Here is a 27,211-nt window from a genome sequence, read left to right as displayed (position 1 = left end):
CGTCTTCACTTGGCGCCACGCGCTCCCCTTTTCTAATTGACATTTTTTTCCTTTTTCTTCTTTCCTTTTCTCCCAACCATCTTGATCATCTCCCGCTCCTTCCGATCACCTCTCTTTTCTCCTCATTTTCTCTTCCAAATTTCTTTCCTAGTAAATATTTTAATTTTGAAATTATCATTGTTTTAAGGTGTTTATATGATAAATTTGTTACTTTGCAAATACTTTCTATTTACAGTAAAAAAAACTTTCACTAACCGAATAATCAAAATTTCAAAATACGTATGCATTAACTTATAACGTAATCACCCGACTGATTTATAAGGGTATGAAATGGTATATAGAAGGGATTCTTCATGTGATGATGTATGAAGCAAGCGTAATCGGGTTTTATGCTATATGTGATTTTTTTACTCTTTTTTGTCTTATTGTTTTGTTTATTTTATTTCAGTTTATTGTTTAAATTGTCAGAGTTTTAATCAATTGTGAAAATTATCTTCACACGTTGTTATGCATAGGTATTTTTGCTAGTCAAGTTTTATTATTTTACTTGACAATAGTTGTAAACAATTCATCATATACAATGAATAATATTGGTGTTCAAATCCACTTAGCATTCTTTATATAAAACACCCAGAGCTTATTCAGATTGTAGCTAAAATAAACCTTACAAAGTTTTGGCAATGTCAAAATTTTGGCAAGATGATAATATTGCCAAAATTTTTGACATGATTTTGGAGTTGTGTGTAGCCGCCACAGTAGTCTTTTGTCTCTTCTTTATTTTAGTTTTTTTTTCTCCCCTTTCTTGGCATAAGTTGGTCTGACTGATTGCGTCGTGTAACAAACATTATATTCTTCTAATATATTGACGTGCAATCCTTCTGCGCGTTCGAGAAAAAAAAATATTTGACATGATTTCTTATGTATTAACCAAATTTAGCAACAAACTAAACGTAGATATTTTTTAACAACTTTAGAAAAATTAATAGTATAGTTGAAAATGGCATCAAGGGAACAAGCCCCAAATTTCCGGGGTTCACGCCCATTTGCCACAAAGACATGTGTTTCTGCGAAATTTGCTCCAATTAAAAAGTCGAAAAATGGGCAGCGCCCCTGTGCTGACCTTTCCCAAGTCCTCCTGCCGCCGCAGCGCCGCGGAGGAAGAAAGTAGAAACTGCTTCCCCCTCCTCTTCCCCTCTTCTCGCGGGAATCTCCCCGTCTCCGCCGCGAAACCATGGAAGCTGCCGCCGGCGCCGGCGCCGGATTGGCGGAGGCAGCGAACGGCGGGATCGAGAGCTCGGCCGCCGACCCCTCCACCTCCGGCACCGCCTCGCGGCTCTCCGTCCACCGGATCGCCGGCGGCGGGAAAGGTATACTCGTCCAACCCCCCCGAACTTCCTCCTCTCGTGCTAGAATTCGGTAGCCTGTTGCTTGAGCCGTGTGGTTGGATGCACGAATCGGATTTTAGCCTTGGTGGGGGAATGGGATACGTCAGGTCGTTCAGCTCCCTTACGAAGTCTAGACCATTTCTGTGTTTTTCAGTACTAGCAGCTGGATTGATCAGGGTGGTTCTTTAGTTTCTGGGTCTCTTATGATGTTAGAAACTGGAAGAAGCCTGTTCAGGCTAGAGGTGCTTGCGGCTGCGGGGTTCGATTGTGCGTTATGATATCGGAGCCTAAATTTCATCTTTAGATGGGAATGCTGAAGGGCCTGCTGTTTCGGACAATTGGGTTGGAAATTTAGTTTACTTTGAGTAACTCAATTAGGCTTAAAACTGGGAATTTCTGTGATGCTACCCAATCGGACTAAAAATATGGGCCAAAACTAATACTCTAAAGTAATGATTACACATTTTGATACTTCGTTGCTCCAATGTGTTAGTTTTATAGATAGCTGGTTGGGCCAAAACTAATACTCTAAAGTAATGATTACACATTTTGATACTTCGTTGCTCCAATGTGTTAGTTTTATAGATAGCTGGTTGAAGAGCTTGGGTTTGCATCCGATGGACGGGACTGCAAATTCAGTTACTCTGATACTTCATTGATGATAGCCAAATTAAGTTCCTATGATACTTATTGATGATAACCAGTTAACTATGCCTCTTGTATATCTTCTGCGTGTAATTAATGCTTAACTTGAAGGGAATTATGCACAATGTAATATGATTCTATGGTTTCGCTACCTTTTATATCTTTTAGATGAAATATCATTTGCATGCTCCAGCTTTACAAGAAAGCTCGCGAAGGGATACCTTTTATATCTTGCTGGCCATCAACTTGCCTTATTCACGCTTCATGATGTAATTCCTATCTTACAGCTGCTGATATCATCTTATGGAAGCGTGGACGTGTTACAATTGGTGTTATATTTGGCGCTACAATGGCATGGTGGCTGTTTGAGAAATCTGGACTGTCCTTCTTGACAGTTTGCTCTGATGTACTGCTCATTTTGATTGTTGTGCAGTTCATACGGATTAAAGTAGCTGGATTGCTAAATAAGTAAGCCATCTACATCCGACCTTTGATGGATCCTTCCTTTCATGTTATTTAAAAATTGGATCGGGGGTGTGTATCAGTGTTTTTATCTCCTGTTAATTATTTGTAGGCAACCTAGGCCACTACCTGAGTTAGTTTTATCAGAGGAAATGGTTAGCAATGCTGCAGCTTCATTCCGTGTTAAAGTCAACAACATGCTGATGATCGCACATGACATTACTCTTGGCAAGGACTTTCGACTCTTTTTCCAGGTTAGCTAATTCATTTGCAGTATTTCTCTCTGTTGATTATATGAAATTCATGTGGATTTTGAGAAGGAAAATTCTTGACAGGTTGTGTTGCTCCTATGGCTGTTATCTGTTATTGGAAATTTCTGCTCGTCTATTACTCTTGCTTACTTTGGTATGTTCTGTATGCATAATGTATTTTGAACTCACTTTACAAGCATACAGCATCAGCTGCTCACATATCTATCTGAAGTTCATGCTAATTTTGCAATGTATCGTGTCAGGAACCATTGCTTTGGTCACAATACCTGCATTATACAGTAAGAACCAGGAGCAAGTTGATAGGTATGCTGGGATGGTCCACAGGAACATATCAAGGCATTACAAGATTGTCGACGAAAATGTGATGAGCAGGCTACCAAGAAGCTTTATCAGAGATAAAGAGGATTGATTTGTTTAGAAGCTGTGATAGTAGTCATGCCACTATATCCACACCCAAGTGTGTGTGTTTTCTACACTTGTATTTTTATGCCGTAGATTGTGCAAATTAGGAATTTAGGGCAAAAGCTGGAGTATGCTGTAGATGCCACTGCAATGTGCTACTATTCTAACTCTTGAGCAATAAGGTTCGAAACAAAAAAAAAATATTTTGCTTGTCCTAGTGCTTTTTGTCCATTTCTTCAACAAACTGGATACAAAATTGTCCAAAGGTACCCAGTGTTCGTCATGAAATGAAATGAAAAGTTTGATGTCAATTGCCATACGCTGGTAACTTGTTCATACTTCGGTACTTACTTCCTATATATTCCACTGGTATGACATAGTAACATATGAGCTTGTACAGCGATGTGAATATTGAATTTGGATATACATGGCTTGTTTGGATTGCTGCCATTTTGAGCCTTAACAAGGAAAAGAAATGGCAAGTCAAAATTTTGGCATTGCCCAAAATTCGGCAAAAAGTGTAGTGTTTGGGTTGTGGCCAAAATTATGATAATGTTACTTGTGATGTATTGTTTGCCCTTTCCAAAATATTAGCAACACTAATTTTTGGCAACAAACCAAATGCATGCCCATTCCGTTGCCCTTGCTTTTGTGTGTGTGTGTGTGTTGGGGGGGGGGGGGGGGGTTGTTTGGGCTGTAAACCAAGCAGACCCACAGTAACGTAATACCAGCTTATATCATGTCATCAAGTCTGAATTGACACAATGAATGAGAATGAACATTCTATGGCCGTGACTACTCAGGCACCTTGATTGAATCATTTAGCTCGTGCACATGAACGAGATGTTGGAATGTCTTCGACAGTTAACAGTTCAAAACGCCCCAGGTTAGATGTAACATTCTAAGTCTAACGATAAGACATGGTTATTGGTTTTCGAGTACAAGTATGTTAATTAGCATAATTCAGAGATGAAACCTTTATTTTGATAAATATGCCATTCAGGGCATATCCATTCACCACTAAGCAACTCATACTGTCATACAGATACAGGTTTTATCATGGCCAACCGGCTCTAGTGCTCATATTAACGACGGCAACTACGGCACGGTCGGCACCAGACTTACACCAGGAAGTAAGCCTCATCACAGTTCACAATTCATTTCTCAAATTGTGACAGAAATTCCTTGGCAGTCTCACGCCAGATATCATAGAGCTCATCAGAAAACAGAACAAAGTGTACCTGCAGGAAAAATTCATACCAACAGTGATTCAAATGTTTAATTGAGGTAATAACGACTAATAGAGGTAATAACAACTACGGTGAAAAAACTATGAAGATGATCAAAACACCTTTAATATTGGACTTGATTACAAATTCAAAACCACAACAACTTCATACTGAAAAGTGAAAAGTGATAACTTAGAAAACAGGACCACTGCTAACCTCTTTAATATCATTAGAAAATCGTTGTGCAGTAGAAACAGCAATCTTCGATGCTTCCTTTGGAGGATAACTGCATTGAGTTAAGTCATGAAGATATTGACAAATCAAATGACGCATAGGACTTACACAATGACTAGGTAAGTCAAAGGAAAATGCCAATAGCACATACCGATAAACACCACAAGAAATTGCAGGTAATGCAATGTATTGAATACCATTCTGTTTAGCGAGCTTCAAGCTATTTCTGCAGTTAGCACATCAATCGGAACAGTTATTTCACTGATTTTGCAGGCAACCACAAATTTTCTTGTAATACTATACAATTTAGAAAGGACGACTAACGTGTAGGCATTATTTAAGGAGACCTCAGGTTGCTTGTCCATATCATATATGGGCCCAACAGTGTGTATCACGCGGGAAACAGGAAGCTTGAATGCTCTGTTCACATTCAACATACAGGTAATGATATAGAGATATGTGGTGTTCAGAAGATGGCATTCTGATGCCATCAGTCAGATTGATTAAGGGAAAGGCACTAACGGAGTAATCCTAGCTTCTCCAGTGGGGCAGCGAACTCCAGATTTGACCTCTGGAACTTTACGGCATGCCTCTACGAGTTCAGGTCCAGCAGTTCGATGTATAGCTACAATGAGAATTTTAAGTTTGTATGAGATAGTCAATCGGTGATGAGATAAATGATAGCTCACTAGTAGCTGCATTCAATCACCTCCATCTACACCTCCACCTCCTAGCATTCGCTCATTAGCAGCATTAACCTGAGAAATATGAATAACTGTCATCTTCTTCATCGTCATACTCAGATAGTCAGAGTTAGAGATTATTGCTTTAACAATTTTGCAAATATTTTCTAGAAAAAATGAAGATTAGAGAAAGTCAAACACAAAACAGCATCCTGCATATTGTCGCACTGTAGCACAAATGACACACCATGGATCCAAGAAACAGAATAACCAGAGAGTGATGCAAATTCATGCGGATATAACACTAGAATTGTGTCTGACAACTAACAACCCATTACTCGCGACCCAGAATTCGTTTCTTGAATTGTCACACTGACTTCCTAGATAAAACGGCAAAAGCACACAACCCTGAGTGGTCGTGATTCTCGTAAAACACGCGCGGATTTGATATCCCGGGCGAGTTTCAGCTCACCAGAACAGTCTCCTAGCATGGCTCGAACCTAGACACGAATGTGTGGCCATGCGCACTAATCCCACCAAATTCACACGAGCAGCATCAGATTCGAACCACTCCTTCGCCGGGAACACAAGCATCGGCAAGGATCGAGGGAGGGAACGAATTAACAAGGAAGGAAGGAAGGAGGGACGTACGATGGCGTCGGTGGCGCCGTCGACGGACCAGAGGGTGATGTCGCCCTTCTGCAGCTTGAGCGCGCCCGCGCCCGCATCCGCCGACAGACGGAACGCCTCGCCGCCGCCTCGCCCCGGCGCGGCCGCCATGGCGAACGATGCCCTCGTCGCGCCGCTGCTCGGTGGCGGCCGCCGCCGCCGCCGCTTGGGGAGGAGTGGGAGAGGGAGTGGGAGTGGGAGCCGCGACGGCGTGAGGAAAATTCTAGCGGCCGCACGCGACATTTCGTCGGGTCGTGGCGTCTCCGTTGTCTGTCTCCTCAACTAGCCGAGGCCCACAAGTGGGCTGGGCTGGGTTGGGCCTTTCGTTAGGCCCACATAGAAATTGTTCTTCCTCGTAGTTTTTCTTTTTTTTGAAATATAAGTCCACTTATCATCGAGTTTAATCGGCATCCCTAAACTGCAGTGCCAGGAATCTTGAACCCTCCAACTTGTAAAACCGGGTTAAATTTGATCCTCCAATAGTATAGATGGTTGGTTTCGCTGACTAGGCGTTTACGTGGCAAAAACAAAAATGGACCCTTCATGTCATCCTCATTCTCCTCCCTCCTATCTCTCCCTCCCCCCTCCCCCTCTCTATCTCTCCCCCTTGTTCCTGGAGCTCGATGCATCGAGCGCACCGGTAGGTGAGGGTTGGCCAGGAGCGGTGACGAGGAAGCAGCTAAGGGCAAGGAGGTCCGGTGGCATGGTGGGCCTACCATGCCGCCAGCTGAAGCCGAACAATAAAAAGAACGGGCAATGGCCATATTGGACCGGCGGCGGCCAAAATGAAGTTGGGGCTGCTGAATCGGAGGAGGAGTCGTGACCGTCATCTAGGCTGGACCCTCCTCTCTCACCTTTTCCAGCAAACAAAGTGAGCGTCTTAGCGGAAGGCAGTGGACCTCACTGACGCCGCCTTCTCCTTCGACCTCATTAGCTTGTCGTCTCTACCGAGCTGCCAAGGAGCGACAAAGAGGTGCTAGGCCAGGTCGTTACCACTGATGCGACGCGGAGCATGCCCCGCTGGTGGAGGCATAGCAAGAGTCGATGGGCGAGCCGGGTAGCATGAGCTCATTGGGACAAGAAGTAGGACACGGGGACAACACCACCGCTCAATCTCGTGTTCCACTGCCACCGCTGCGGCGCCTCCTCCCATTCCTCGCGGCTCCTCCCTACTCTTGGGTGGTGGCAGTGAACCCACCCCTAACAATGGAGAGGAGCCTACCCTAGCGTCGCAAGACCGCAGGAGCACTCGAGGCAGAGTTGCTGGGCCGTCGAGTTCTCTCCTCCTCCATCACCATAGACAACAGCGACCCCATCCTCTCCAGCTGCCCTCCCGTGGACGGCTGGTGAGCTCGAGCTTGCCGTCTCCCTCGTCTCCCTTCTTTTCTCCTCCTCCGCCACGGACTTCCTGAGCCCCCTCATCGCCGACCTCCCACTGTCGCTGACATCTCCACTGTCACTGTCGCCTCCCACAAATGGCTCACAGGCCACCACCTCTCTCCCCGCTTGCAAGCTCTTGAGGAAGAAGGGTAGAGGTGGAGAGATGGGGAAGAGAGAGGAGATGTGGGTAGATGCGGAAGTCCACTTACATGTGGGCCTTGTATGCTTTTTTAATTTTCTTTTTTCTGTCTAGGGTGCCATGTTAGCCAAAACAACCATTCATACTATCATGGGATTTGATTTGAATGATTTTGTCAAGATGGGAGGTGAAGATTTCTAGTATTACGATTTAGATATTACAATTAAACTCGACGAAGAGATAAGGAATAGCAACTAGACTTATTCCAAGATTTTTCGGCCGAATGTTCTCCCTCATAGTTCATTCCTTCATTCCCTTATTCTTGAAGAAAAACTAAAATATTTATGTAATAAAAACCTCACAAGGTTTATGTTGGAATTTTTTAATAAAAAAAGTTTGTTTATGGATTTAACAAAATTCCCAAAACAAATGCATAAGTTAATATGACAGTCAACAAAATCTCAGGAGGTTGGAAATTGAGGGAGAAGGCATTAAGAGCATGGATGCAATAACTCCTCCCTCTATTTTAAAATATAATCATTTACAGGGCATTTTACGGGGATTAAGTTGAAGGTGAAAATTAAATAGGCGATGGTTGTGATCAGTTGAGATAAGCAAGGGCTTGTTTGGATTAGAGCTAACTTCTATCATACCAAAATTTTGGCAACTCTAATAGTATAGTATGGATGTTTGGTATGATGTCAAATTTTGTCACAGAAGAAGTTATACTTAAAAGTTTAGTAGTGCTAAATTCATGTTAAAAAGCTTTTTTTCGATTAGCGACATATTTCTGATCGCGCTGAATTCATATTAAAAGCTCATTTACGTTTACGTAATAATCGTAGGCATCAGGATTTGAACCTTGATAGGTGCAGTTATATATCCACGACTTCACACCACACCATGACACCATCCGTGCTTCCAATATTTTGAATGGATAAAAATTGATTTCAAACCAAACTAAGGTCAATCCCAGCAAAATTTTGGCAGAACCACTCCAAGCAAAAGAGCAGTTAGCAGAATTTTGGAGCAGAATTTGGGGGCAGAAACACGGGCCGTTAGCAGATTGCCCCCTTTTGTCTTAGGTTACAAACAAAAACATCCCAGTTGTAGCATAGACAGTTCCGGTTTGGCTTTCTCTCAAACAAATAAATTGGGTTTGGCGACCAAAGGAGAACTACTCCTGCCATGGCTGCCGCCGCATGCACTTGCCACGGGCGTCGGCCGTCGCATGTCGCCACCGTGAAAGTGATCATTTTCTTTCATTTTCCTGGGCTTAGTTTGGGTTAAAAAAAGGGTCAACCAACGTGGTAGCCGAGCGTACGGCGCGCGACACTATACGTGAAAGCAACCGGGCGAGCGGCGGGGTGTCGACCGTGCCCCTCGCCGTACGTACCATCAGAATCCGAGACGATCAACACCATTATTCAGGTTGCATATTAACGTGTAAGTGTGTAACTAGTCTAGCGAAAGAAGACGCGCGTGGGCATATCATAGCACGCGGCTGCAGCCACCCCCCACCCGCCCTGTCATTGGATTTGGATCCTTCTCTCTGCGTCATTTTTCCTTGTGGAGTATCAAAAAAATGCTGCAGGTTTTTTAAGTCAAAAACTCTTAAGATGTAACTATAATATACACATAAACTTGTAAAGTAATTACATTGTAACTATATTATAATTGCATCGTAACTATATTATACCAACGATATAACATATATTAAACTTGCATTCAAATATATATGGTTTGGTAATTAGTTAGCACTAGGATCTTACACGTAACATATGTAAAAAAAAATTTATCTAGTAATTTTTTCCCTTCATGCACAAATCTCAAGGTGATCCAAAGATCGCAAATCTAAAAGTATTGGAGGCAAAATAAACTTGCGAAAATTTTCTAGCAAATCCATTTCTTTGTTACAGATGACCATATCAATACTTAGCCAAAGCAAAAAATTAAATTTTGAAACCTAATTATAACGTTGATTTTGGATTTTTTTTTCCATAAACAAATACAGATATAAAAGTTTTACCTATAAATTATAAACTCTGAAACCTGCTCAACCTATTAGTGCCGCCAGGTATTTTCTCTTATCGTGAAAAGAATATTTCAGAGTTGTAATAGGTTTTAAAGTTGTAGTTGTTGTACTAAAAAGGAATAGATAAGATTGTTGCAAACTTGCAATCATGCATCAAACATGACAATTGGCAATGCCATCCTCAGGCCGTGTTTAGTTCTAAAATAATTCTTCAGAAGAGCAGTCATATTTTCGAAGTAATAATTGTTCTTATCCCTGCCCTATGCATGTAGATATCTCAATTTTCTGGCTCATGTTGCATGGCTAGCTAGCTCCCCAATCATCGATCAGACTGAAAACGAGCAGTGACTGGCGGCTACTTGTCAGTTGTCACCCATGTGCACCGAACATGCATGGTTCAACACTGCCACTGCAATTTACTCCTACATCTACATTGAGGGGGCAAAAAAATTGACAATTGTAACTAGGTATTGTTCTCTTGTGATCATTGATCAAAATTCATTGAACCGGATGGCAATCGTTACTGGCCATTGTTCTCCTGTCGTCAGAATTCAATGAACCGGATGATCTAGATCTGCTATATATATATTGATATTACCTGTGCTGTGTAGGAAAGAAGAGAAAAACTACGGTGCATTCTCTTCTGGAATTGTTGGGTGCGAAGGTCCCCCGTTCAAATGCATCTAAATTACTACACGAAGTCGGTAAATATGAAGATAGCAAGCATGCAAGCGCCACGGTTAGGTCTGGAACCCGGCCTTTTGCAAACAGGGTTTTCCACACCTTTTTCATCCCTGTTTCTGATGAAAAGAAAACGAAAGCCATCTTCCCTCGCAAAGGTTGTCGTCTAGCCATCTAGTCCTAGCTAGCAGCACACATTTTAATTACTGTCGGTGAGAATAATTAAGCAGCACCATTGTCCTCTGCATAAACTTCACACGGTACAAAACTCTCGAGTTTTCACAGGTTGAGTTCGGTAAAGCAAATAGCTGCGATAATTTTCTCGTTCTTCTAAATTGGTAAACGATGTGTTTCATGTAAAAAATATTATAAAGTTTCTTAACAAATCAAATAAATCTATTATTCAAGTTTAAATATATGTAATTAATACTCAATTAGTTATATGTTAATAGATTGTCTCGTTTTACGTACCATCGAAAAACCTCAGTCCAACCACTGCATCAAAACCCAATTGCTAGGAACTATATGTTTACCAAATTTGAGAACAAACACGTCCTCCACCAAAGCTAGACTGTGTGGTGGCCTGATGTGAAATATATATTTGCATGAACAACTTACCCATAACTAATGAATGAAGGTGGGTCACTCCGCTCCATGTGTTATCTATTCTTCCACACTTAGGACTATGTGGTGGCCTAGTGTGGGAGCTATAAAGCTACACGAACAACTTAACAATAACCAATGGATGGACACGGGTCGATCATTCTGTTCCGTGTGATGTTTCATACATGTTTAGGTTTAAAAGTTGGGTCTGGTGTGAAATTGTGGAATTACTTAAAACACAGCTCTACCTCTCTATTTATTTTGTGATATCACTTCAACCTGCTTTTTTAATTAGGTAGAAGTAAAATTGTTTGGTTGAACTTCTCAGTTTAAAAGAGATGGAGTTTTTTCTTTTTTTTGGGGGTAAAAGAGATGGAGTTGAAGCTAGAGGTTAAAGCAAACATGACCTTAACTCACCCGCGTACAGTTTCTTTGAATTGACCAAGCACGATTCCGCGAGACACATCATGTTCCGTCATTAACCAACTCCCCTGGTGGTCACACTCATCAAGCACACGCACGTACGCATGCATATGAACGGATTCACGCGCACACCAGTTGCACGGCGCGTCCAATCCCCATCTCCTAGCCATCAATTTTGGAAGACACTATAGGCACCGGCACGGATGGTGAGTTGTCAAAACTATGGCGGAAATTCCCCCACCGATCATGCCTTATGTAAAAGTGAGTATTGTTTTTGACCGTTAATTTCTGGTTCTAACCATATACAAAATAATTGTTTCTTTTGGTTACACAACAGATTTATAGCACACATCACTACACACGTAACACCATACTTACACCCCATGAATACGTCTCACAATATATACTCTGAAAGACGGAAATCAGCGGTACATCTATGATAATATTTGTGGACGACGAGATTTTAACCTTGGTGGTAAAATCATATATACCAAACTTCTTAACTTCATCACCACAACATTGCTTTCTAATCTCTTTTATCATCATATTACAGTCGTCGCTAAATAGCTAAACTGATAGATTAAACATGATTACTTCTCGACTGGCCGAGAATCATTTCTGTAGATATGTCACCATTTTCGATCGTTTGAAGAAGGGAAGAAGAAGAAGCAGCAGCAGCAGCAGCAGCAGCAGCAGGAGACAAACGGAAACGGATCCAAGCCATGGCTGTAGCTGTAGGCCTGTACTGCCCTGCCCTGCATGTGGGCGCGGCGGTCTGGCCCTCGATTTTGCCTTGGGCCGCCGAGAGCAGCCGCATGTGCCGACGACTCCCTGATCGGCGGCAGCCTTCCCTTTCGCCGGGCCCACACGCAGAGGAACAACGAGGAGTACTATTTAGAAGAGGAAAGAGAAAAAAAAAAGATAGCAGGGGTCCTGGTCGTTGTATTCTTCTTGCGTGTCATCGAATTTGCACGTAGACAAACAAAATTGGGGTTTGCGTGTGAGCTCGGAGTAGTTTGTTTGGATGTTAGTCGAAAAAAGGAAGCGAGTTGATCGAGTATCACGAAGAAATTGCTCCCCAACAGTGCCGAAAAAGTGTCTCTAATCTGTGATGGAAAAGGCCCGTCTTCGTAGATCACTCGATCACCCTCTGTTTGCAGGGTTGGGCTTGGGCGGTCCTGCGGACAAATAATGCAATGTGGATTCTTCTGGTTCATTCATGGAAAAGCATTAGATTTAGCTTTGATCTAATTAGAAAAGGAAAATACGAGGAAGCACCGACGGTACAGTGGTATAGTCGTGGACTGGGATTTAAATCATGATAAGTACAAATATTATACACAGATTGTTTTAATACAAATTTAGTGGTCCAATGATTTGTTATTGGTCTCTGTGTTCGAACATGTTTTAAGGGTGCATTCACCGAACATATCTTCCATGTAATTGAGTAAAAACACGATACTCTCAGTACAAGCATGTTGTATCTTACGGATCATGGGTGTCGTTGAGCATTGCGCTTTCCAAAATGTAAAAAAGTAAGAATAAAACTTTCATTCATCATCATCTCTACTATTATAAAAATTAAAGATATTTTTACCGGTATTTTGGTACGTCATCTTGAATCGCTTTTAAGTTCGTTCGCTTTTGGAAATACAGATCCATGTTTGAGTCGGATTTTAAATTTATTTGCTTTTGGAAATATAAAAGGAGTCGTATAAGAAGCCTCTTTAAAAAAAACTCGCATGCTAACTTGAGATAAAAGTCGGACTCCTAATTGCAGTTCGTGATTTTCTAGAAAAAATATCAAGCGAATTCCCAAAGTGAATTTCATCCTAGCTAAACCGTATAACAATAATAAAATTAAAATAGAATTCACCCATTGCAATGCACGGACATTTTTTTCTAATATCTTAAAAAGATTAAAAAAAACACTTTTCAAACTTTTTAATGTTTTGTGAGCTATCTACTCCTGATAATTTATGCAATTACGTAAATATTAGGGAATGACTTAATATCAAATAATTAGAATATGTAAGACTTCAAACTTAGATCGTCTAACTCACCACCTTATTAAGCTAGCCAGAATAACTCTGGACATTTCTCATAATTTTTGTATTTACTGCCTCCTTTATAAAGGCTATGTTTAGATCCAAAGTTTGTATCCAAACTTCAGTCATTTTCTATCACATCAACCTATCATACACACATAACTTTTTAGTCACATCATCTCTAATTTCAACCAAAATCTAAACTTTGGATGCAGCCAAAAACACACTTAAAGGTCACACTCAACGAAGAAGGATCCAAATCCCTACGCAGTGCCAGCGAAGCACACTACAAATAGCCAACAGAGACCCGCAGATAACGCACCAAACTACCCCAATGGCGCCACCCCTGCTCCTCCTCCTCGCTTCTCTCCTCCTCGTCGCAGCGCGGCGAGCCCTCGGCCTCGGCCTCGGCCAGTGGCAGCCCGGCCACGCCACGTTCTACGGCGGCGGCGACGCCTCCGGCACGATGGGTACGCACTGGCGCACACTGACACTGACAGTCTGACACAGATGGCGGCTTAGCTTACCTATGATGTCGCCGCTCATGGCGCCGCCGCCGCGCGCGGCCGGTCTTGTCGGTGCAGGTGGCGCGTGCGGGTACGGGAACCTGTACAGCCAGGGGTACGGCACGAGCACGGCGGCGCTGAGCACGGCGCTGTTCAACAGGGGCCTGAGCTGCGGCTCCTGCTACGAGCTCCGGTGCGCGGGCGACCACCGCCGGTCGTGCCTCCCCGGCGGCGCCACCGTGACGGTGACGGCGACCAACTTCTGCCCCCCGAACTACGCGCTCCCGAGCGACGGCGGCGGCTGGTGCAACCCACCGCGGCGGCACTTCGACCTCGCCGAGCCGGCGTTCCTCCGCATCGCGCGGCACGCCGCCGGGATCGTCCCGGTCTCCTTCCGCCGCGTGGCGTGCGCCAGGAAGGGCGGCGTCAGGTTCACCGTCAACGGCCACGCCTACTTCAACCTGGTGCTCGTCACCAACGTCGGCGGCGCCGGCGACGTGCGCTCCCTCGCCGTGAAGGGGTCGGGGTCCGGGTCGCGCGTGGGGGGGCGGTGGCAGCCGATGTCGCGCAACTGGGGGCAGAACTGGCAGAGCAACGCGTACCTCGACGGCAAGGCGCTCTCCTTCCGCGTCACCGCCGGCGACGGCCGCTCCCTCACCTGCGCCGACGTGGCGCCCGCCGGCTGGCAGTTCGGCCAGACCTTCGAGGGCAGGCAGTTCTAGATTAGTTTAGCCAAGAGGATTATTATCTCTTAATTCTTACTAGTATCTTTTGAGTTTAATTGCACACCCAATCGGTGTTTAGTGAGGTCTAGTCGTCTAGTAGATGCTGAGGTTGCTGTGGCTCCTGCAAGAGAAGGCAAGGCATTTCGCGCCCGCGTGTCAGAGGCCGGATGGTTTGCAGTTTGCTGCTCTGCTCTTAGTTCAGATTTGTACAGGGCATGTGGCATGAGTAAATGAGTTGATTAGTTAGGTCCAGAGAGTGGCTGGCTATAGTGCGAGCGGTGATCGGTGAGCCAGCCTCTCTGAAAAAGAGTGAGCTGTCTGTACAAATGCAGTTGCTTGTTTGCTACTCACTCCATTTAAAATATAGCAATTTATATTATTTCTAAAATATAGTAAATTATCAATCATAATCATCTCTAATTTATTTATTTTCTCTATATACTTAAATTTCGGCCATGAGTTACTGTAAAATTCTGGGCACGACCAAAATTTGGCTCGCCAACCCTGAAGGCTACCTTGTACTGTACTTAGAGAACAGCTGAACTCATGGAGTCGTGGTTACCTTTAGCACCACGTCCCTTGTTTATAACCTACTCGTCCTTGGATGTGAACAAGGTAATCTCACAAAATAGCTGAATGTAAGCCTGGAGGTCACTGAAATTCGAATGGATGATTCTAAAATATGATATCATTGTATTCCAAAATTGAAATCCAGCAACAATTTGTATACATAAAAAATGAAATAACAATCGATAATATGAGATCCATCGTATAGCACCTACCAAAACACTATAGGCACCTTACTGGCAAAGAAAAGGTTCTCTTTATCAACAGCACAAAACACTATTAGTACACCTTACCAGCAAAAAAAATTCTCTCTTTATCAACAGCTTTGAATGGAAGCTCGTCAATTTACAAGCTGCATGAAACTGTGCTGATCGCTGGATCTTCGGCAGAGGCGAAGACGCCTTTCAAGGATTGGACGTCATCAACTACACTCTGTGACTGCTGCAGCTTGGCTGCCTCAGAAATTCCGGTCACCAAACCGATGGGTTTGCTAGCCATCAGAGCCTTGGAGATGATGTTTCTTTCTTGTAAGATTATACCAAATCAATAATTTCCTCCCTCAGCAGAGGCTCGAATAAAATTGAGATGATTTTTTCAAGGATTTGACATCATCAATTGTAATCCATGACTGCTCTTTTAGCTTGGCAGCCTCAGCAATGTCTGAGTTGCAGCCATACACATGGATTGCTAATCGTCTGCGCTTGGGAGATGATGGTTTAATGTAAGTATTGTACCAACTGATTACATCCTCCTTCCGAACTGTCCTTAGCTCTTCAGCTTCCAGTTTTGACATATCAAACATATACCTACATTTAGATTTACACACAACGTGAGATAGCATATATTGGGTAAATAAAGAAAAGATGAAACATTAGCGAATCCCATCACATTCAAAGAGGACATTTCTACTGTGTTTGTTCCAATTTTCAAAGAAGAAACACATTTTACAAGTATTAAGTTAAAATGTTGTCCAAGTTTTATGCGTGACTATCATAAAAGAAGCCAGCTCCGAACAGAGGTATAAAACCAGCAATGCTATCTGGAAACTCTGAAAATGAATGTTTCAAACAAGTTCCTGACCAAGTCTATTGACTGAGCTACGGCAATTTGTTATCAGCAATAATCTGGTTTTACAAAATATATGGCTCAGAGAATCTGGTTTTGGCATTTTGACTGGTGGCAAGACACATATGCTGGACTAGATAAAGCAACAGTATGCCCACAAGCAATAATCAGTTAGACAGCAAGTTTATCAGCTTCCAAGCTTGATCCTAGCTTTCATGTTGTCAAACATTATTACGCAGAATATGTACTTTGACAAATTAACAATAAATGCCATTCAAAAGTACTATCCAAATGCCCCGCAAAAAAAAAAAGTACTATCCAAATGAAAAATGATCACTAGCTGCAGTTTGGAATAAAATAATACCTTTTGTCAACAATCTGCGACCAATAATCTCCAGTTTGATAACTAAGAGAAGGATCCTTCTCCAGCTTATCGGCTATTAACCCACTCCTGTGATGCTCAAAAGTCTCTTCATCAAGCCCATCCTGCAAGCACACAGATTAATGGATAATTGGACACAACAAAGGATATTGAAATTTCAAAGCCACCTTAAAGATTTATTTTTTTTTGGAACGGGAGGATTTTGATCCAAATCCTCAGGATCCTATTATAAATTTGAAATCCAAATAACACTGAGAATAATCCCTTCAACCACACACCCCCTTTATTGTCTTCGAATCCAGATATGAAGAGATAAGGGTGAACTTTGATTTAATACAATTTCATAAGGTTCAGAATTAAGGCAATCTTTTGTGCTATGATCACATCAACAGTAGTAATACGAAGGTTAAAAGATACCACAGAATAGTAATATGACAGTAGTAATTAAGAACTGAAACATACATGTGCATGTTAAAATAGGATAGACGCATACCAGCAAAGCAGATACACCATCAATGAAGCTATCAATCCGACTTTGTAGGTAAACAGGGCTATACTTGGAGGACATGACTCGAAAACAATATGCGAGCACACGGTAAGTCATCCGCGGACTAGAGTCCACAGTATAGCCAAGCTGCTCCTTTGTCCTATTATTGGAACACCAAGAGAAGCAATTAGCAAGGCATCTTATAAAAATATAATTAACACTGACTAAATTGTAAACCACTCTGGTCAAAAGGATCCTAGAAATTTGTTTAGTTAAATTTATTTTAACTTGACCAATAACTTTGCAAATATTTAGACTACACACAATAAAAAAGAGTAAATCTGTCCCCAAAAAATTGCATTCAAAATATTTGTGTGGAGTAAGATGACATTTATCTACATACTTGTCGAGGCAACAAGCAAGCACAATATTTATACCTGAGCTGATCAAAGCAAGGTTCTTCAATAATGTTGCTAAAAAGATCTGTAATAGCTCTGAGTTTTGTTGCATCCTTCCCAATGTCTTGTTCAACTGGAAAATAAACCTGACAAGCAATTGTATATCAGAAAGTAGTGTAATTATGTCAAATCAAATTATCAAAGGAAACATAAAAGGCGGCCCATGAGGCCCTTGTTCACAGGCAAACCGAGGCTCCAAACCATAATGCTGGCATGCAATAATTGAAGAATTCAAATGCATCTATGGAAGATAATGTTTATGATGCTTTAGTAGACAGTCATCAATAGAGTGCCAGAATATATAACCCCACCTCAACCACAGAATTCTCTTCAAGTTCATTCTTCACACGGACACTTCTAACAAAATTTGTATCATCAGGAATGCAAAGAACTCTTTCTTCATGCCTTGCCTCATCAGGCAGTGTCTGAGCTGACAATGTGTTTTGGAATATTTTTGATATATTCATTGCTTCATCTTCTGATAGGTTACCATGACAGAGGCCCTCGATGTGCAACTGCATGTGTGCAAACAGATAATCATATGAAGTATATAGAAAATCATGTGGTACGTTGAACATCCATTTTTTTGTTCCTCAGAAACATTAAACATTTCCATATTTGAAAATCATTTGCTATTATGTAGGAAAAGGTGGTTAAGTGGAGAAAAAAATCGCATAAAAGATCATCATGGTAATGGATACCTGCGAAAGAAGCTTTGGCACATATGCCACCAGATCAGAAAAGGTTAACTTCATAAGAACTTCCAACTTTTCATCGACATCCCAGAATATTTCACGTAGGACTTGTAACCTCAGGTAGGTTGAATGGCTCATAGGCTTCATATTCGTGTTTTTGTAAGCTCTTTCCAAATCCTCCTTGATGACCTGGGTTAGGAGATATAAAGGAGATAAACAAACCACAACAGCTTGCTAAAATGTCCCTCTCTCTCATACTGGTCATGGAGGTCAGACAGTGTGCTTCTACAGCTAAGTACTAACCCATGGAAACTAGCGAGTCCTACAACTTTGGTTGACAGGACGTGGAAGAGTAAATAACATACTCCCTCCATCTACTTTTGATAGTTATATTTCATCTTGGCACACAAACTAAAGATAAGTGATTCTAGTTATCATCCATTTAAACATGCTACTAGTTATTTCTCGTAAACAAGTGATTCATTAATATTTACATTTCTCGATGCCCATATAGCCAATCTTGTGTGGAAGAATGGAGAGTCACGCATTAAATCCGAGAAAGTCATTAAGAGTAGGTTGTTGGATTGAAATATGCCTATCAAAAATAAATTTTTCAGATTTGAAAATATGACTACCAAAAGTAGATGGAGGGAGTACTATAGAAGGGGAGGAGTCAATTGTATAGGTTTATTTCTGCCAATGTATGATAGCAGGTACAAGTGTCCAAGATTAAGATACTTTTAATTGTGGCAAAGTGAAATACATGAATCAACAGGGCTTAGGGACAAAAACATGCCTGAACTCAGCTTGTTTTCAGCCATCATAATCATTTTTGGGTGATATACTTGTCAAAAAGAGCAATTTCTGATTAACATGAATATCAAAACCTGCTATGCCCATCTAAATCCCAATGCCTAGGCTACATTCATTCAATGTGCTCATCCTCCCAGAAATCAAAGTAACGTGTTTTATATTTCAGAAAAATTGTAAGATGGACAGAAATACATGATATGTGATTCTCTCTAATCTTTGTATGTCAATAGTCAACAACTTCAATATCTTCATGTTAATTCCTCCACTTTTATTTTGAAAAATCAAGAAAACAGATACAGAAAAACAAGACTTCCAAAGAAATAATCCAAACTTTTTCTCTACATCAGATCAGTCATCTTTCAAAATAATAAATCATGAATTGCATAAAACAAGTCATATTTCAGTTATATTTCAAAACAATGTTACCTCAAACCTATCTGACTTTGGAGAAAAAGATTGAGAGGCAGCCAAGATACTGGACAGCAGGGTGGACAGCTTGTCATTGTAACCATAAAGCTTTAATTCAAGGTTGCTACCAACAACGGACATTGAAGTCTCCAGTTTAGCCACATATGCCTGGGAGAATCATAAATCAATTGCAAAGAATAACTCAAACAGTTCAAGGAATGTAACAGCAGACAACTAAGTTGGCATTTAACACCAGATATGGCAGCATAAAACTGGTACTGCAACAAATTCAAGAACACACACCTGGTAGAGGACCTCGTTCAGCTCATCTTTAAGAAGATTTACAAATAGATCTGTCAGGACAGAGTTTTCAAGATTGCTATAGCCATCCTTGACAGAAATCAAAAAGTATGTGTTGGCACGAGGTACATTAAATGTCATGTCCATCTTGTACCAGAGCTTTATGAATGGTTCATCCACAATGCATCGAGGATTATCATCACTCAGGGGTTTTGGCATATTAGCATTTCGCAGATTAAAGTCCCCTGGAATAAATTCATTCTTTCGTGGCAAATGAAAAGCATCATCTATTTGTGCTGGGTTTCGCCAACTTTCCATGAAAGATGACGGAATGTCCTCCTCGATGTATTGTGCGCCAAACCATGGCTCACATTGAATAGCTGCATGCAATAAACTGGATTAGAAAGGCTATCATGAGGAAACAAACTGTAACATGGTGTCACATTTGTCCTTTTAAGAATCCATGAAACATGAAACAAACATAAATCTCAGAGCTCAATGATCTGTTGATATCATTCTGCAAATAGAATAAGCTCCATCTATGAGAAAAGGTACAGCTAGGTCAAAGATGTGCTATAAAAATGAGTCGTGTTGCTTAAGTTTCCATGCATAAACAACAAAAGTTGATAGTCAAAACAAAAAAGTTGCTGGAGGCTTCTAATTTCATACACTACATTAAAGAGCAGAATTACAAGTGCAGTGTTCCACAATTCCCTTTTCAGCCTTCCTACAATGCTCTCATTCCACCTCTTTCCACAAGATTAAAAAAATACAGATAGTTTAATAGAAACACTGCAGTTGCATTTTTTTAGCACAAAACATGAAAAAAATCTCTATTTGCCAATTCAAATTTCAGGATTAGTAAAATATCCATTTAGAAATTCGGAAATCCAGGAATTTCAGGTGTAGTTAATAAAATATCCATTTACTCAAAATATAATATATGCATTTCAGAATTAATCAAAATAAGTTTTCCTAATAAAGTGAGCACTGGATAATAAAATATCAAGATCTTGTTTGACCAGTACGATATCAGATAGAGCAAAATGGTGAACAAGAGTTGGTTTAACGAAGGAACACCAAATGTTTCAACATATAATAATATGATGAATTATAAACCTAAAAAAACTTGCCCAATTGCATGAGTTCATCGTTCATGAGTCTGAAATAATATTTTTCATACACTGCCTGATTACCTTGGGACTGTTTGTCAAATGATTTACTAAGGACATCAACTCTCATGTTGTCTGGATGGAAGAAGCTCAAAACATGCTTTACCAGCTCTGGATCCCATCCCTCATAAATATATTCTCCAGAAACAATGTGCTTCTCAGAATAATATAGCATATTTTCTGCAAAAGAAAAAAAAATCAGTAAACCCTGACCAATCCATAAACTAAAAAGGAGAAAGGGATAAAAAGATAAGGTAAAGATAACCTGCAAGATCTACAGCATAATCATCCGGAGGTTGCTCTTCTGCAAATCTGAACTCCATGTACCCAATGTCCTGAAGTTCTTTGAATATCCATTCTTGTGGCTCAGACTGCTTAAGCAACTTTATATATTGGTATACGGCACTTATGACCTCGTAAAGCTGGAAAAGCATTCCATGTTAGACGATGCATCATAAGCTGATCTCATTACTATCAAAATACAGATCTAGTACTCAGCACGTATATATCACATAAGGTGGGGAAAACAAACCATGGAATGTTGTGTTTCAAACAAAACCATTCTAAGCCCCAGACTGGTCCACCTAATAACAGTGTTTCTAGAAAGTATTTAGTTCTACCAGTTCAACAGTGAAAACAGATCTGATGAATAAAAAGGGAATTGCAACATATGGACTTCCCTAAAGAACTGTTAGTCTTGGCTATGTTTGGCAACCAGACTGGTGGCAGAAAATGAAGTCAAAATAAAAATGAATAACAATTTCTTAGCATAGGCATTCGTAGCAGACCTTTTATTGCAGCTTTCTATTTAAACTTGACATAATATAGAGAAATATGTAAAATACATTGTTATGAAAAAGGAAAGGGAGTTTCACTCATTCAAAATATGCTTTAGACATTTCAAAGGTCTAGGCATAAGAAGTTATACATACATTTTTCAGTCCTGAATCAGTAAGACGGATAGACATTTCAAAGATATAGGCATATGAGGAGCGTTGTGTCCCATCAGTGCCAACACCAGCACTCAATGAGCTTGCCCAACCTTTAGCTTTCAGAAAACAAAGTAAGCTTCCCTTTCCCTCTGAAATAAAAACAAAATGGTCAATTGCTAAATGGCAGAACAGGAATGTTATAATTTATTCAAAATAAATTAATTATATTGCAACTTAACTTTTTAATGCAAAAAGGTTTGGTCCTAAAGAACTACTGTGCTGAAAAGCACACATCATCTAACAGATGATTAACATATATTAGCAAATCACCACAGTTGAGTGCATAGCTGAGCTGCAGAAACATGAAATGGAACAACTTGCAACAATAGCTGATTATCAGGTAAAACCAGCTGTTGTTGTTATCATATCAACCAGAGGAAGAAGTTATTTTTTTCTAATCAGGATAAGAGCCTATTGAGGAAGATGCGCTGGTGACAATATTAGGTATAAGAGAAATAAGCACATCATCACTTACATCCAGTCCCATGGCTCAACTTGCAGAACAAAAGAAAGGGCAAAGTAATGCACACTTTACTAAGCTCAAAAGAAATCCCAGTCTCCCAGAAGAAGAAAAATAAATGCTAGAGGCAGTCCACTAGCTTAGCATTCAACCTTCTAAGCTAGAGCATATACATTGAGGAGTAAACATGACAAGATAAAGGTGTGTGGCAGCTATTTTACCATGACCAAGGAGATGTGCCAAGTAATCTTCTGGTTTCTTCATGTATTCTTTGTGCAGACAAGGTAGTGTCCATGACAAGCACAGGCTGTGAACATCTCTAACAGCCTCTAACCTGTGAAGTTTACCGGATCTCCAAAAGGGCATATCAGTCTTTGGACTCATATCCAAGAGAGGACCACCTTTAACCTTACTAAATAGTTCCATGGTCCAACTTTCTAGAATGTCAAGGGGTTCTGAAACAAATAAACCAAAAATACATTCAGTATATCCTTACCTCTGATTAAAAATGATTTGAGGTCATCATACAATTAAAAAAAAGTGAAGAAGCCTTACCTCCTCCAATTATAACTAGCTTCATCATGCCTCCATGATAGTTAGTCTTGTACATCTGTAAAATCTCTTCCCTTAGATTAATTCCACTGCCCATGGCATCAACCAAGCTTTTCTTGTTTCCTAAAAACAATCTCAAAAGTTTAGACCCAATACAATTCAGCTGATTGCACTACATCAAAATGAACTTTGCCAAATGACAAACATACCCCAGGTAAATCTGTTCAAAGGGTGCCCTTGTGAACAAGTATGAGACTGAAGTTGGTAAAGACGGCAGCTATCACTTTGCAGAACTTGGTTGAACTCTGAAGCAACATAATTGTTCAAGTGACAGCAGTTCTAATGTGCATAATCGAGAGAGAGAGAGAGAGAGAGAGAGAGAGAGAGAGAGAGATGATCTAGCAGTGGTTAGTCGGGACAAGGTTGAACATACCAGAGTCTACTGCCAATATCTCACGGTCCATAGCTTCCGCCTTAACAAGAGGTGATACAAAGAACTGAGAAAATCTAAGAACAAAATCAAACCACAAAAAAATGAATTTTGATTCAGATTCATCGTATAAAGGAAAACATTAGAATGAAAAGTAGCAGGATTGCTACCTGTCCAATGCTCCCTTAAGATACTCCCGCTTGACCTCAAAATGGTAGCATGTGTATTCAGTTTCAGTAAAAGCATTGGACGAACCACCATGTTTGGACAAGTAACTGTCATACTGCACATGAAAGTTCATATTATAGATATGTTTGAAATTCCAGGGCCATCCAATCATAAAAAGACTACTCATTGACCATGTAACAGAAAAAATGTTCAAAATGTTGCATCTGACCCCCCCCCCCCCAAAAAAAAAAAAAGAAAGAAAGAAAAGCAAAAGCTCAATAACTACCCAAAGATCTATCTGCTTTTTCTGCAACTAGTCCCAATTCACTAGAAGCTCAAAGAGTTGCATATGGTACCCAGATATGGGTAGGATAACTAATCTCAAAAGCAGGTCTGATTACAATTATTCGTAATTATAATACAATGCAAGGATGTGGAGATTTCATTGAAATCAAATAAGCACTAAAATAAGTGTATGAAAAATGAGGAAAGAAAGCAACTTGCAGGCCCAGATTCTCTGCATGAACTAGAAAGGGAATAAAGTGGCACATCTTCATCACAGAACGAAAATCCATCAGAAGAAACATCCTACTTTCTATTGTTTTCACTTTTCAGTGATGTGTTAGCATTCAGTGCAGTCATATTGGCTTAACTTTAGATGATTCCATGCAAGATTCACCAGTTTCAGTTATCAGAGTTTTACTAATAAAAATGTGTTGTCCCTACTATACACAATCCACAATAATAATTAAAAAAAACATCTCCATGTCTCCAATGCACCCACCTTAAAACATAGATCCAAACAGAATAGTTGATGCTATTAGGTACTCCCTCCAGTCACAAAAACATGCCGTTGTGGGCATTGACACGGTTTCGACTCACATAAATCTACACACATGATTTTCATACATCTAATATAAGAATTTTAAGAGATGTTCATGTTTTTAAGTTTTGAATTTTTAACTTAAAGACGCACCCAAAACGACATGTTTTCTGTAACTGAAGGGAGTATAATGGAACTAAGCAGTCTCAATACAGAGAACCTTATCAGTTACAGCCATTCTCACAGCTTGACGAGAAAAGAAAAAAAGGGTTTATATGCACATTGTACAAACCTCATTTTCATCTGGAAACTCAGAGCTCCCCATAAAAAGCATATGCTCTGCAAAAGTGTAGTATTCGTTCAGGTTCATAAGCATGGAAACTAGCCGAGCTTCAACCCATTACAGGAGAGCATGGACTAGAAGGTATTGTAGTTTTCAGCTTTTAACAGGTGCATACAAGCAGTTTTGGTGAGACAAAGGATACGATTACAAGGATTACAGACCTAGAAAATGAGCTAATCCCTGGGCCTTTGGAGGGTCAGCAAAACTTCCCATTCCAACACACATTGCAGCAGCAGCCTGAAACACAATTCATCACTTTGTATGGATTGAAACAAACATCAAACTTCAAACACGCATCAAAATCCACATTATCTAATATGTCGATTAAATGATAAAAAAAACATCACACCACAAGCCCACACCAAATTCTTCAAGCTATAACTTGGTACTCTTAATAGTCCAACAATAACTACCTCCTGAGATTCGAACCACAGACTTCTAAAAGGTTAACAGAAATCCAATTTCCATTACATTGGTTATGAATCACCTAGCTTAGCTGAATAAATGACCGTTTCCAACACTACTAAATGTCTAAATCACGCCAGATCCAGGGGGGTGTTAACACAGTGTATCAGAGTCACCACACCACACAGAGGAGATTGAACTAATGTACTCGCACAATTCAATCTACAGATTAGGCAATGGTAATGTAGGACTAAAAGTTAAACAGGCCATTACCTTCTTAACGAGCGGCTCGGAGCTGCCCTTCTCCTTCCTCCTCTTCGGCTCGCTCCCATCCTCCTCGTCCTCCTCCCCTTCGTCGTCCTCGTCGTCCTCCCCTTCCTCGTCGCTGTACTCCTCATCATCGTCATCCTCATCGCCGTCCTCTTCCTCATCGTCCTCCTCACCCATGTCCTCGTCCTCGTGGGGCTTGGAGGCGTGGGGGTCGGGGTAGCCGTCCGGGTAGATCTCGGGGTCGTGGACGAGGAGGGCGCAGAGGCCGTTGGGGAGGCGCAGGAGGCGGTAGGAGCGGTGGTCGCTGGGCGACTTGATCACCAGCTCGTCGTCCCGCCACGCCGCCGCCGCCGCCGCCATCTCGGCCTCGCCGCCGCCCCGGGAATACTACGGGAGAGGTGAAGACGAGGGTTATGCGGCGACAGTAGCAGCGCCGCTTCCTTGTTTGCTTCTCTAATGAGGTTTTTTTTTTTAAAAGTCTTTTAAATAAATTCCTTAAAAAAATTAGGGCTACATAAGCAGATACGGATTCTGTGGGGACTGGATGCGGCTCAAATCAACTTTTTTTTACGCTTTGCATCGGGTGCCAACTGTCAACTGGACTACCGGTTGGGACGGCTCGGTGCAAATTGGTCGTGTAAATTTCATATTCCCTGTCCCAAAAATTATAAGACCTGTATCTTTTTATACGGTTTTTAATAACATACTTTGATCAGTATTTTATTTCATTTTATAATCCCAACAAATATGAAATAAGCATCACATGAAAGTACTTCAAAATATGAATATAGTGATATAGCATGCGTAATACTTAGTATAGATATAGTTAGTATGATTATTAGTAAAAAGTTACCAAGTTTGATTTTCTTTAAAAAGGGGGCGCCCTATAATTTGGGACGGATGGACTATTATAAGTCGTTTCATTTTCTAATCAAATTCTTTTAAGTTTGACAAGTTTATAGAAAAATGTAGTAGTATTTTCAATACAACACAAATATGTTATCAAAATACATTTAATGGAACTAATTTGATGTTTCAGATGTTGCTAAATTTTTCTATAAATTTGGTCAACTTTAACAAACTTTGACTTATATAGAGGGAGTGTTTTTTTATTACACAATGCATATACCATTACACACTTAATACAACACTCATACCTTCGTGAATATGTCTCTTAACGCACGCTCTAAGAGACGAAAACCAACTACATATCCCTAATCTCTAAATGTTAGAGTTTGCATCGAATATGTGTACGTAGACGGTTACAGTTTAAAACTTAAAGTTATACTAGGTATAGAAATAGAGTAAGAGTCAGACTCTATTACAGGATATCTCTTAAAATAGAGGTGCGGACCTGTTGTAACCGCATGTGGCGACTTAGCATAGCGAGAGGAAGTGGCTGCCAGCAGCGTCCGGTCGTGAGTCGTTGTAACTTCGATACGCTATAATATGCTGGATCTGGGAGGAGCGCCCATAATCAATGCCCTAGGGATGTAGGTTTTGGCTGAAACTCGTTAACAAATATCGTGCCTTGGTGTCGTCATCGTGTTTGAATTTCTTATGGTGTTTCTTCCGCGTTTGGTTTCCGATCGTGATTTCGGGCTGGTTTTATAACACTGAAGCCCAAGTGAAAGTTCAGCTACATATTCATAATATTCGTAGTTGTCAGGATTTAAGGGTTTGTTTACTTTGTTGCCAAAACAAATCTTACCAATTTTAGTTATGCCAAATTTTAGCACGTTTTGATGTTACTGAATTTTGATAGAGTTGTTTACGTTTGGTTTGAAGCCTTACTTATTTTAGTTGAGTTTTTGTGAGAGAGAACTTTTGGAATTGCCAATCTTTAATAAGGTAGCAATGTTAAAATTATGTTTAGTTTATTACCCTATCAAACTTTGAT

The 27,211-nt window shown here is 40.8% G+C and overlaps 4 protein-coding genes across 4 annotated transcripts; 2 read left to right on the top strand and 2 right to left on the bottom strand.

Moving 5' to 3' along the window:
• Nucleotides 1–1,112: 1,112 nt before the first annotated feature.
• On the top strand, nt 1,113–3,477 carry LOC4332765 (reticulon-like protein B16). The gene is made up of 5 exons (XM_015773232.3): nt 1,113–1,367; nt 2,318–2,498; nt 2,605–2,746; nt 2,828–2,897; nt 3,007–3,477. Exons 1-5 carry the CDS (start codon nt 1,232–1,234, stop codon nt 3,171–3,173), a joined length of 696 nt encoding a protein of 231 aa, XP_015628718.1. The 5' UTR covers nt 1,113–1,231; the 3' UTR covers nt 3,174–3,477.
• Nucleotides 3,478–4,119: 642 nt separating this feature from the next.
• Nucleotides 4,120–6,235, bottom strand: LOC4332764 (uncharacterized). Its single transcript, XM_015773421.3, has 7 exons — nt 5,964–6,235; nt 5,339–5,387; nt 5,152–5,254; nt 4,954–5,049; nt 4,781–4,855; nt 4,612–4,681; nt 4,120–4,407 (listed from the first exon to the last, which is right to left on the bottom strand). Exons 1-7 carry the CDS (start codon nt 6,222–6,224, stop codon nt 4,324–4,326), a joined length of 738 nt encoding a protein of 245 aa, XP_015628907.1. The 5' UTR covers nt 6,225–6,235; the 3' UTR covers nt 4,120–4,323.
• A 7,279-nt stretch (nt 6,236–13,514) lies between these two features.
• On the top strand, nt 13,515–14,949 carry LOC4332763 (expansin-A6-like). Its single transcript, NM_001417666.1, has 2 exons — nt 13,515–13,760; nt 13,875–14,949. Exons 1-2 carry the CDS (start codon nt 13,625–13,627, stop codon nt 14,516–14,518), a joined length of 780 nt encoding a protein of 259 aa, NP_001404595.1. The 5' UTR covers nt 13,515–13,624; the 3' UTR covers nt 14,519–14,949.
• Nucleotides 14,950–15,191: 242 nt separating this feature from the next.
• On the bottom strand, nt 15,192–25,734 carry LOC4332762 (nardilysin-like). Its single transcript, XM_015776638.3, has 19 exons — nt 25,315–25,734; nt 24,798–24,873; nt 24,586–24,632; nt 23,473–23,585; nt 23,306–23,379; nt 23,082–23,177; nt 22,876–22,995; nt 22,542–22,775; nt 21,801–21,949; nt 21,134–21,290; nt 20,893–21,048; nt 19,700–20,076; nt 19,415–19,564; nt 18,182–18,364; nt 17,792–17,995; nt 17,460–17,566; nt 17,029–17,182; nt 16,518–16,639; nt 15,192–15,894 (listed from the first exon to the last, which is right to left on the bottom strand). Exons 1-19 carry the CDS (start codon nt 25,669–25,671, stop codon nt 15,648–15,650), a joined length of 3,123 nt encoding a protein of 1,040 aa, XP_015632124.1. The 5' UTR covers nt 25,672–25,734; the 3' UTR covers nt 15,192–15,647.
• Nucleotides 25,735–27,211: the final 1,477 nt, after the last annotated feature.

Source organism: Oryza sativa, chromosome 3 (genome assembly GCF_034140825.1).
Source record: "Oryza sativa Japonica Group chromosome 3, ASM3414082v1".
NCBI classification, from domain to species: Eukaryota; Viridiplantae; Streptophyta; class Magnoliopsida; order Poales; family Poaceae; genus Oryza; species Oryza sativa.
The sequence above is the reverse complement of the archived record's forward strand: the minus strand, read 5'-3'. Positions and strand labels throughout refer to the sequence as shown.